The 12,039-nt window shown below is 38.7% G+C and overlaps 1 protein-coding gene across 9 annotated transcripts in view; it reads left to right on the forward strand.

The window, feature by feature from the left end:
- LOC129354663 (epidermal growth factor receptor substrate 15-like 1) overlaps positions 1 to 12,039 on the forward strand; it is a 126,524-nt gene that overhangs the window by 50,183 nt on the left and 64,302 nt on the right. For all 9 annotated transcript variants that reach the window (XR_008605176.1, XM_055024137.1, XM_055024134.1 and 6 more), the window contains 3 exons: positions 3,149 to 3,208; positions 3,833 to 4,075; positions 6,231 to 6,388. Coding sequence is in view for 8 of the 9 variants with exons in the window: in XM_055024137.1 (XP_054880112.1) it covers positions 3,149 to 3,208; positions 3,833 to 4,075; positions 6,231 to 6,388 (461 nt within the window). In the remaining variant the exon portion in view is untranslated. The remainder of the gene's footprint in view (positions 1 to 3,148; positions 3,209 to 3,832; positions 4,076 to 6,230; positions 6,389 to 12,039) is intronic.

The raw sequence follows: 12,039 nt of genomic DNA on the forward strand, positions 1-12,039 counted from the left end.
ATGTATATACATAATTTAGACAAATGATTTCGTCCTACACCTTTTGTGACGTCATTCCCAAGAGTCACAATAGATAAAAATTCAATGCATCACATGTGTTAAGATACAGCTGGCTGTGATTATACACCTGGCCAGTAGGTGGTTTCATGAGTACATGAAGCTTCAAGAAATGAACCCTTTCTCAAACCAGTTGGCTCAAGTGGTTCAATGCCTCATGAGGCTTCATCTCACCATCGTTAGTTGACAGCCACCTCAAGACACAGGAGACACAAAGGTAAAACAGCTTTGGAAAACACAGAGTTTTAAATCTCAAAGGGCTTGAGACTACCAGAATAGATAAATGATGAGGCATCAAATGTTCCTCCTACCCTTCTTTAAGTATAGCATCTTGCTGATAAGCCAATTGTCTACAGCTGGTGGCAGCAGGTCCCCTCTCTGCAGCAAAGATCCTAAAGGGAACAGGAGGTCTCACACGTACACTCACAGCAGAACCCAACAACACCCCACCCTTAACAGCTGCCACCTGGTGGTCAAGCCAAACAAGATGGCTGCGACGCCTCAAAGTCTTCAATAAAGGGAAGGATTCAAAATGAATGAACGAGGAACCCAAATATGTTCCTCGGCACCGCATTCCTCCCAGGTCACTAAATATCGGCACACACTGTTGCTGGTATTTTAGCCCATTCCGCCATGCAGATTTCCTCTAGAGCAGTGATTTCATGTGGGTTTGGGATCTGGAGATTGGCTTGGCCAGTCCAGGCCTTGAAATGCTTCTTACTAACCTACTATTTTGTTGCAACAGCAGTGTGCTTGGGATCATTGTCATGCCTAAAGACCCAGCCATGTTTAATCGTCAATGCACTTGCTGTTGAAAGGAGGTTTGCACTAAAAATCTCACTATACGTTCATTCTTTCATGTACAGGAATCATAGCTGGTTCCGGTCCCTTTGCAGAGAAATAGCCCCAAAGCATGATGCTGCCATACCCATGCTTCACAGTAGTTATGGTGTTCTTTGGATGCAACTCAGCACTGTCGTCCAACCATGACGAGTTGTGTTTCTGCCAAACAGTTCTACTTTGGTTTCATCTGACCATATGATATTTTCGCAATTCTCTTTTGGAACACCCAATAGCCCTCTAGCAAACTTCAGACGGGCCCTGATATGTACCAGCTTAAGCAGGGGAACATGTCAGGCACTGTGTTACTCAGATCCTTGCGGTCAGTTGAGAGTGGATAGAGGTTGTGAGAGACCTGCCACCTCCAGGTCTCTCACAAAGGCTGTGTTCACATGGCGGCCTGAACTGACCCAATTACATTTTTTTGACATTATGCAACCTGTATCGGACCTTTTCATGACAGTCTGAAAAATACAGGTCAGATTTTTTTAGAATGCAACCCAGGCCATTTGAATATTTGACATGTCTCCGATCTTTTTAAATATGAACTTAATCCTAACGGCCAGAACTTTCCTGAACATCACTGATACTCAACAAATGCCCTATTCTGTGTCCAGATATTTGCAGTGGTAAGAAAAACAAATATCATAATCCATACTTGGATTACCGAAGTAATCCATACGCAGGAAGAAACCACACCATATAAATTCAGATATTTCTTATATTTATGTGTAATAAATATAAGATACCACACATGAGGCTTGCGTAAGATGTTGGGGAACTGTGACGGCAAACTGGCTACTGGAATAAGACATCATGGGCATGGGAAGGGGATAAGAAACTGTTGGAATGCTGCAACTCTGTTAACCCTAGCCAGTGGGTTCAGGCCACATGAAAAGATTGTGGGAAACATGAATGCTTGTGAAGCTGGGGGTTGGGGAGATTTCACAAATTTTCATTCAAAAAATCTATTTTTCCAACATTTTGAAATTTTGTCTGTTACACTTTGTTGACACAACTTCTCCTGCTGTAGAAAAAAAATGAAGTAAACAATACATTTCCATGAAATAATTTATAAAAAGCAACTGATTAATTTGAGGAATGGATGTATACCTGGGTTTATCCTCGGTGTATCTGGGACTTCATTCTGTTGCCCTATGATGCCTCAGCATTGAGGAGATGGATTTATTCAAATAAGACACTTCTGTCAAACATATGCAACATAACCTGCAGAACATAATATGAAAGTAAGCTAAGAGTCACTTTCAGCTGAATTTGGATTCACATTGATCAAGTAGAAACTGAAACTGAAACAACAAAGAAGTGATAACCAACACCTTATTTTTTGATCAAAATGGTCCCAAACTACAAAACCTTTCATTTGCCTTGAGGCTCCATATTGACGCTGTACCATAAAAGGTCAAGAATTCTTTTGGCAAATTTTGACAGATTTGCTTCCTTATAGACACAGTTTGGGGTGCCCGTGTCATTTTGAAAGTCGGTCACGTGACTTACTGAAAGCAATACGTACACCGACACAGGGTTTTGTCCATGGGCTAGATGCGTGCGCCGACACATCGGTGTTGCCAGACCCATCACTAGATTCAACCCATCGTGTAGCTCAAGTTCCTGGCTTTCTAGTTTTTCCTTGTGACGCCGTAGATCTTACCCACTGGTAGCCTGAGTCCCTCTCCACCTCAGTTCAGCTGGAGAATCATTGACACGTCCTGGTTTCTTGGCTGGCTATTGCGACCACTCCTCACTTCTGCTCACAAGAAATTCCCTGTCTGCCCTCCACCGCAAAACTCTTCTATCAGCCTCCAAAGAACTCTACGTCAAGATCACACTGAAACTTGGATTATCTCAAGAACCACCTGCAAAGAGACCACAACCTCAGAGACCACAGTACTTCTCCCCCTGGTGGAAACTAATCACTTCATCAACTAAAATCATTCCAGTTCCTCATAATTCAACTTGTCCAACTTGCCATTAATCTCACGATCTCTCTCCCACTGTCTTCAGAGTTCAGATGACCTTGGCTTCCCATCCACAGGACAAGAATCTCACATTTCATCATTGTTAAAATAAACTTTATCTGATTTCCTGTTCTCCTCATTGTATTCCTAACCCTAAAAGACATTAACCCAACATGACACTAAGTCTCTATTTTTTTTTCTATTTACAGTTTTACTTTCAACACATTTTAATCCTGGCCCACATTGACTCTTCTCTGTTTATTTCTCATCATTAGGTTTGGGATTTGAGTGACATTGATAAAGATGGCCATCTGGACAAGGATGAATTTGCAGTGGTGAGTATTATTGATGTCCTTAACTTGCAAACAGTAATTATGATGAGAACAATGTCAGCAATGGTGGGAGGAGTTTGTCCCTCAATCAGTGAGTTGCTGGTTTGATTTCTGTTCTCCTGCCATTGTGCCTTTCTGGTGGTCAGAGGGCCGATGGCACAAAATGGCTTCTGTCAGACTGCAACAGGGCAGCTGTGGCTACTGTCAAGTAGCATGCCATCATCAGTGTGTGAATGTGCCCTTTGAGATTCGTTTGATATAAAAACGACAAATAAAATTGCTAAGTTTCATCTTTCTTCATGAACTTTTAGAAGGAGGAAACGGCAGAGAGAAAATGGTCAGTATGCTCTCCTGCAGTCATATCAGTGACACAATGACTACAGAGCCAGCTCAGGATGACCCAAGCTACTCTAACAATAAGCTTTATCAGAAAGTATCAACATTTTTAATCCCAGTTAAGTTAGTCAGAGTGTCTGTGATGGTATATGCAGACATTTTGACAGTCGTAAAGGTTTTTTGGTACTTGTGCCAATGTGTAGACTTGAAGCATTTTTTGATGTCTGTGGCACATTTTGTGTTTCAGAAAAGCTCTTTGTGCAACTATTAAAGAAGATTCTGTTCTTTCAGGCCATGCACCTTGTGTATCGGGCCTTAGAGAAGGAGGCGATTCCCGTGCTCCTCCCCTCTTCCCTCATTCCTCCATCAAAGAGGAAGAAGAGCTTCTGTTCAGTGCAATGTCCTGTTCCTGGACTACCAGCCAGCTCCCCACCACTGAAAGACTCACTACATTCCACACCCTCTCATGGCAGCATGACATCCCTCAACAGCACCGGCAGCCTGTCACCCAAACACACTCTCAAGTCAGGACCGGTAATAAACTCTTTCACACTGATGTACTAATACTAGGCACTATAGCAAGTAAATGTACATTAACTTTTGTGACATACTTGACTGAACAAAAAGAAACAAAATATAGACTATTATAGAAGAACCATATTCATTATGCATTATATCTTTCAGTGAAGATTGTAAATAAGAGCAGTAGGCCAAACTAAATTAAGCCCATTAAATTGAAGATTCTGTTTGTAAAAGGTGATGTTCAACAAATCCAATTATGCCTCCATCATGCTATTGAAATCTGTCAGTTTTCTGTTGTATAAAGTCATAGAGACTTAAGTAAAAAAATGCCACTGAGTTGTTTTTAGAACTGTATTGCAAGTGGAACTACCTTGGTCAAACTTCCAAAAATGAACTGCAATAAACCTTCTGTCAAATGGATCAGAAAGTGCAATTAGGAATGCTAATTGTAATATAAAATAACTGGGAAATAGGAGGAGGAATTAATATTTGTTCAAATTTGTTCAATTTCCTGAGGGAGTCTTCCCAAGAGATCAATAAAGTACGAGTCTAAGTCTAAATACTGCAAATTACAGAAACAAAAATCCTCTTCTGCACCATAAGGTATGAAAAATATCTACCGATTTCTACAAATTGTATTTATTTACCATGTTCATGATTAAATAATTTTACATAAAATAAAAATAACAATAGCTGTTGATGTGTGCGCAGAAGGATGCCACGAAGGATTAAGGCAGTTCTGAAGGCAAAAGGGGGTCCAACCCTGTACTAGCAAAATGTACCTAATAAAGTGGCTGCTGAGTGTATTACATAATAATCAACTCTAGCTGCGTAACCCTTGGCTTAGCTGGACAGGCAGGAGCTGGTGTTATGCCGGGTGGTAGTTTTTCAAAATAAAGTAACATTTTTTTGTTATTCACACAAACAGTATGATTACAGATGGTGCAATGAAGTCTTTAAGGAAGGATGGTGGAGGATCCATAATGCTATGGGGCTGCTTGGTAGCATCTGGTCGTGGAGGCCTTGACCATATCACAGGCATCATGAAATCATAAGATAATCAAGCAATTCCAGAGCAAAATGTCTTGCCCAGCGTAAGGAAACTTGGTGTAAGGTGAAGATCCTGGGTCCTGGCAAGATAACGACCCAAAACACACCTCCAAAAGCATGCAGGCATGGTTGAAAGGGAAAAAATGGACTTTTAAAATGGCCAGCAATGAGTCCTGCTCCCATTCAAATTGGAAATCTTTGGGTGGAGCTGAAATCTGCCATTGGAGAAAGGAACCCGTCAAATGTTCAACAGCTTGAGCAAACTGCAAAAGAAGTGTGGGAGAAAATGCCACTTGAGAATTTGTTATAGAATGTTATAGATGGATATAAGAAACATCCAGAGGCTGTCATTGCTGCCAAAGAGTACAACCAAATATTAAGTTATGATGTCAATATTAGTGCACATTCTGGTATTCTGTTTTGTCCTATGGAATTAAAATATCTATTTTGCAAATTAATTACTTTAAAATGCTCTGGACGTCTGACTAAAAGATCCTGCTAAATAAACATTTTGAACATTTCCATTTATTTCTGAACATATTCACTCAGTTATGCAAAACTTGAACGGGTGCCAATAATTTTGAGAAGGGCTGCACCTGCCATGTTACTTTGATTCGTTCATGCATGTTTACAATATCTTTTAATCTCATGTGGCAGCCATTCAGCTGTGCAAAACACCTGGGTGGACCAAGGTACATCTCCTCCTTGAGCTGGATCATTACAACAGATGATTATAAGAGCTACTTCTTGATGAAATGCTGGTAAAATTGTTGTGAAAGGATTAATAGATGAGCAGTGTGGTGGTGACTTTCTGTATGTGGGGGTTTCAAAAGAAGCAGGAGTTTTTAAATTTTAAGGTGTCAAATTTCTTTCAAGTCATATTTTACAAATATATAGCATTTTCATAACAGTTGAATGGAACAGTTATAATAATGCTCCTTCAGGTTATTTTATTTGAAATACTATTTGAAATACTAGACTTTTCTAAATAGTTGTGAACTTTAGTTATTGTTTTGTTCTGTATGTATAACCTCAAAACAGGGTATTTGACTGGTTGACAATTAGAAGTTCAAAAGATCACAAGATATGAAGTTACATGCATGTTTTCATGTTTTAGCATTCACTCAACTGGGTGGTGCCATTGTCAGAACGTGGTCGCTATGATGACATCTTTCTGAAGATGGATGCAGATCTGGATGGCTTTGTCAGTGGACAGGAAGTAAAGGATATCTTCATTCAATCTGGACTTTCTCAGAACATCCTTGCACATATATGGTAAGAATAGGTGGTCGCTATTGTGTGTTTGAAAATTGAATAGACACCGGCAGTCCAGCCCTATCTACCAAAAAATTCCACTGTGGCAAATAACTGTTTAAATGTTATCTTAAAACCTGAAAACCTGTCCACATGTAAGAAGATAAAATTTTGATTACTGGTTGGGACTTTAAGTCATATGTTCTTGCATTCTCAGTTTTTTTCCTAACAATTCAGTCAAACTTGTAGTATACAACTATCATACGGTCACGCCCCCCAAAAAAGAATATTATGAAAAAGTTCATTTTTTGTCAGAAATTATTCCATAGATTATTTTGAATGAAAACCAGTAAGCCTCAATTTTTTGCAGTTTTGATACAGTTTACTAATTTATTAAAGAATTATTCAAATATTCAAATCCATGGTATAACATCCATTAGGTAGTATTAGGGTTATTCAATTAAGATTAATTGAAGACACATGCAAAGGGTCCTTGAGCCTCTAAATGGTTTTAGGAGTTCACACAATCATAAGGAAGACAGAAGACTTGACAGATATCCAGAAAGCAGCCACTGGCACCCTCCACAAAGAGCATATCCTACAAAAGAGTGCTGAATCCAAGCAAATTTATGGAAAATTAAGAGGAATTAGAAAATGTGGTAGGAAAAGTACATCAGGAAAAGGGGTAACTGCAGCAATCGAATACTTTAGAATAGAGATAAATCACTCTGCTTACTCTGAGAAATTTCAAATTAAGCTAAAAATGCTCAGTCAGAGTAATATTAATTGGAAAGACTTGCTGATTACAAGTCTTGATTACAAGACTACTGTATTAACTACTGTAATCAGTGACAATAGTTAACAGTTAGTAGTGCTAACTCTGTTAATTATGGTTGCAAGTTTTTATAGGTGCTCTGTTTACTTTTGTAGTTTGGATTTTAATGCGAGTTAATAAAGTATGTCTAATTGCAGAGATTGGGGCTGCAAAGTTTGTACTAAATAATCTGGATCTAGTTTTGTAGCTTTTTCAATAAAACTGCAACTTTTCACTAATTACTAAGAAGTGAAAAGATACAACTGGGAAAGCCCTACCTCCATTGCTTTGTCTTTTTTCAGATGCGTTTTAATATATTACGCTCGAGAACATACACAACACATGCATGAAAGAATCTTCTCAGCGACATTGGAACATCTTCTGACCAAGTATAAAGAGATTTGGACAGGACAAGCTGTTCTCCTTGACTGATTTGTGGAACCAGGAACAAAAAAGCTGCACACACTTCCTTATCGGCATGTTTTTATAACAAAAGGATTTGTCTGCATTTCATTACAGTTAAACTTAATTATTCCTGTTGTGTTTAGCTTATATGTGCAATCATGTTTCACATAAAGTCAATATTTTATAGTAGAATATTGTGAAGTTTATATCAGAATTGGCTAGCTTTTCTGGATATTCAGGTAAATGATATGAAAGTACAGTTTTAAGAACACATTAATTGAAAACGTTTTGGCATATAAGAAATCTTTCAAAGTACAAGTTCATAATTTATTTAACCCTCTCAGGCTCAAATTACTTGCAAAGATTAGCTAAGTAGCACTGAGCTGTTGCAAATCTGCAACATCTGCCTGGAGAGGGTGAAATGGCTATGTACAGTACAGACCAAAAGTTTGGACACACCTTTTCATTCAATGAGTTTCCTTTATTTTCATGACTATTGACATTGTAGATTCACACTGAAGGCATCAAACTATGAATTAACACATGTGGAAATACAATATGTACTAAACAAAAAAGTGTAAAACAACTGAAAATACGCCTTATATTGTAATTTCTTCAAAGCAACAACCTTTTGCTGTGATCACTGCTTTCCACACACTCTGCATTCTCTTGATGAGCTTCTAGAGGTTGTCACCTGAAATGGTTTTCACTTCACAGGTGTGACCTGTCAGGTTAATAAGTGGCTTTCTTGCCTTATAAATAGTCATGAAAATAAAGGAAACACTTTGAATGAGAAGGTTGTGTACAAACCTTTGGTCTGTATTGTATAGAAATGCATGGACATATTCCCATGTGTCGTTGGCAAAATGTAGGGCTGCTGTCTTGGAGTGGTCGACCACTTTCTTCCAATATAGCATATTGTCTTATTTCTAAGGTAAGGTCTGGTGTCAGATAATCTAAATCAATGTTGGGGAATAATTAAAACTTTTTAAAATATAGCCTTTATAGTGGTGCTGAACCCCAGTATTACACCAAGCACGATAGCTAATATGTCTGGCATTTCGCTGATGGACATACATTCAGTATAGTATGTAGTATATAGTAATATTCTATTCACAAAACATAAATAATAATATGTCCATCTTACTTGTGAAAAGTTATCCCCAGAGCCCTCATGTGAAAAAACTGATTTGAAAAAAACATATTCCGCAGTATAACTGGATCACTTAGACCACAACTCTTTGTCAAGAGTAGTGAGACAGAATGCAGTGAACCCAGGTTGTAGAAAAAATATGGAGATTTAATGGTGAAACACAAATCTAAAATCCAGGCAGCACAGCTGAGTGGAAGGTTTAGGCTCAACATTGGTAGCAAACTGGCAAATGAATAGACAGCTGACAGCAGACTGGTGTGACACATAAGACTAGGACCCGACAGGTGACATTAAATATACAGATACCCTTGCAACAACATTCTATGGGCCAAACACATCCAATCCAATTTGACTAAATGGAGAGATGACCTGCTGGCAGGTCAGCCGTCTTTTGTTGTGGAGCTTTCAACATGTGACACAATGATAAAGGACATTGCTAACCAATCTCTTCATACCAATAATCCAGATATCGGCTGCATGAATCGCACCTTTGGTGAAGTTTGGTGCAGGGTTTGTTCATGTTCATGCTGAAGAGCAGCACTCAGTGTTGGAATTTTTGCTCTGTTGTCTGGTATCTTGTTACACTCCAGCAGACTTTGTAGCTGTACTGTTTTACCATTCATTGACTCTTTACAGAAGCCTGAAGCTATTCTTCCTGTATTTTCAGACATTCAGAGCAAGTCTTCAGTGAGTAAGAAGCAGCTGGGCCTTGAGCACTAAATGCATCGAAGAAATTTGAGTGTGCCAGAGATCTGTTACTCTGCTCATCTATGATAACATAACCCTTTATGGCTTTTTCGTTTTCTCCTTCAGAACACAGATTTATTGCAAAGGTTCTCCAAGGTGCATCTTTACACTTCTTTGTAATTAATTGGTTTTGTACTTGTGCAGCTCATTACCAAGTCCAGAGGATCCCAAACCACTCCAAACTACAGTCATTCACCCATTAATGCACACACTCACGCCCTGATGGTGCCAAGCTACTGGAAAATAGCCACAGGTGCCCCGGGGTAGTCTGATATGACAGTGAGGCTGTCATGCACTGACACCACCAGGCCCTCTGACCTCTACCACCAGGCAATGCTGGTGAAGTGTCTTATGCATGGACACAATGACAGAGGTGAGTTGAGTGGGCATCGAACCAGTAAGGTGGAGATGGTGGCAGGGTGAACTGCCTCCACCTTTGCCACAATGAAAAGGTGATGGTGGCGTAATAAAGAAAAGCTGCACTGTTATCAAGAACAGTGCAGTAAAGTCCAGATTCTTTAATACATATTTTACACTCCCTATCTTTTTACACTATAATAAATAGATTATTAAGCTCTGGGTTTTCAAAATCAAAATACAGCCGTTAACATGCAAAATTCAGCATCTAAAAACATAAATATGCCATCACATGCTGCATGAGAGTACTTATACAGTTAAGACAACACCAAAATATGCAGATTTTACATTTCCGTGTTGATGGGGAATGAAATATGATGGTTGGCAGCTTAACCAGGTAATTGTCTCAAATCTGAGCTTTTCTTAGCAAACCGGAATCAAAGATGTTTGCTCTGCTTCCTTAAAATAGTTAGTATTATTCTAGAATAGAATTTGACTATTTTTAGCTTTGGGATATTTCTGATCTGACGTACTTCTAACTATGCTGTAGTATTACAGCCGAGCTAGTTGTGCCAATTAATGTTAACCTGATGGTGTATTTTTACCTTAATTCTACAATTCTTAGCTTCTCAGAATTAGAAGAATGATGTTCTGCTGGTTTTTGTTTGTCTGTTCAGTTGAAACATATTAACCAAATTGAAAAGAGCTTATAAAATCTACAAACCTACCTGAACTTGTTGCTTATTCTGCCATATTATGAGCTTTTTTTGGAGGCCTAAACATATTCGAAAAAATCACCAAACTTCACCAAAACTTGTTCTCCACAAGTAATTGTTGGATTTCAGTTAAATCCCCCTTAGTTTAGGGGTCTTTACAGTGTCACATTGACTACTGTACATTCAAGAGTTCTGAAACTCGGTTAATAGGTAGATCCCGCCAAAAGTATTTTATTTTTTCACTTAATCTTAAGCCTCTGATTGTCTGAAAAACAAATATAAAAATTTTATTATTTTTAATCTTAATACCTGTATTTGATTTGTTTATATTTTGAGCTTGTCAGCTTCAGTATGGAGTTGAGGGAAGGGGATTAAAATTGATCAAAACCTTGTTTTGACATATGACAAAGCAGATAAAACCCACCATGATCGTTCCTAATCCAGCCCCTCACAGGAATGCAGTGTGATATTTGGTGGGCGTGGCCTAATTCTTCCACAGCACTCCCTAGAAAAAAAAACAACACCAAAAAAAAAAAACAGCCCCTATCTATGCCTTGACCAAGGAGCATGAAATTACACGTGTAACTTGTCAGGTCCCACAAAAAAGTCTCTTGGATTGGTGGTCCAAACCCAACAGGCAGTCAGCTTGTTTGGATCTTGGTGATCTACTGCTGCAACGTTTTACCTGCAGACTTCCCAATTACTCATCACAGTCTTGAACTTCTGATGATCAAACGTTATCAAAAGTTTTTTGCAGCATTACACTATGTGAGTACAGCCAAGCCTCTAAATCTAACCATTTGACATGTATCCTCTGGAGTAAAGTAGCTTCCACACAAACGTTCTGGGTGTCATAGCAAACCAGTGCCCAACACATTCACTTGGTCAAATGGTGACATCATCTTAACCCCATCCCAAGGTAAAATCACTTATTTTACCTTTGGTCATCTTCCTTTTACTCTGATTCATATAGATTTCAACCTGTTAGATGAAAGAACATTATGATGCTGCATCCTTTCGTCCACTTTGTCTTGTGACTGGAATGTCAGAGCAGCAGAATAGCAAATTTCAATCTCTAGCTGTTCGCATATGGCTGGCTCTAAATCACACATGCACCATCTTGCACCAAAGTGGATATGAATGAACTTTGTTTTGTGTAGTTTTTTGTTTATTTTTTATTTTTTGGCTTTAGTGGCCTTTATTTCAAAGTGCTAGGACAGGAAAGTAGGTAATGAGAAAGAAAAGGTAACTTGGATGGGGCTCTAACTTGCGACGGCCACTTCGAGGACGAGTATAAGACTGTGTATATCTATTAGCCCTTGATAACCACACATGACATGTTCAAAAGCCAGCTAAAGGGTCAAAAGTAGAGATAGAAAGTAAGTTAAAGTACTCTCTTGATTTTAGAGGTTTTCTAACAGTGTTGGGATGACTGTTATTATTACACTTTTTATTTTTTTTTTACATAGCTTTATATTCT

This window comes from Poeciliopsis prolifica, unplaced genomic scaffold (assembly GCF_027474105.1).
Source record: "Poeciliopsis prolifica strain line A6 unplaced genomic scaffold, Auburn_PproV2 SCAFFOLD115, whole genome shotgun sequence".
Lineage (NCBI taxonomy): Eukaryota > Metazoa > Chordata > Actinopteri > Cyprinodontiformes > Poeciliidae > Poeciliopsis > Poeciliopsis prolifica.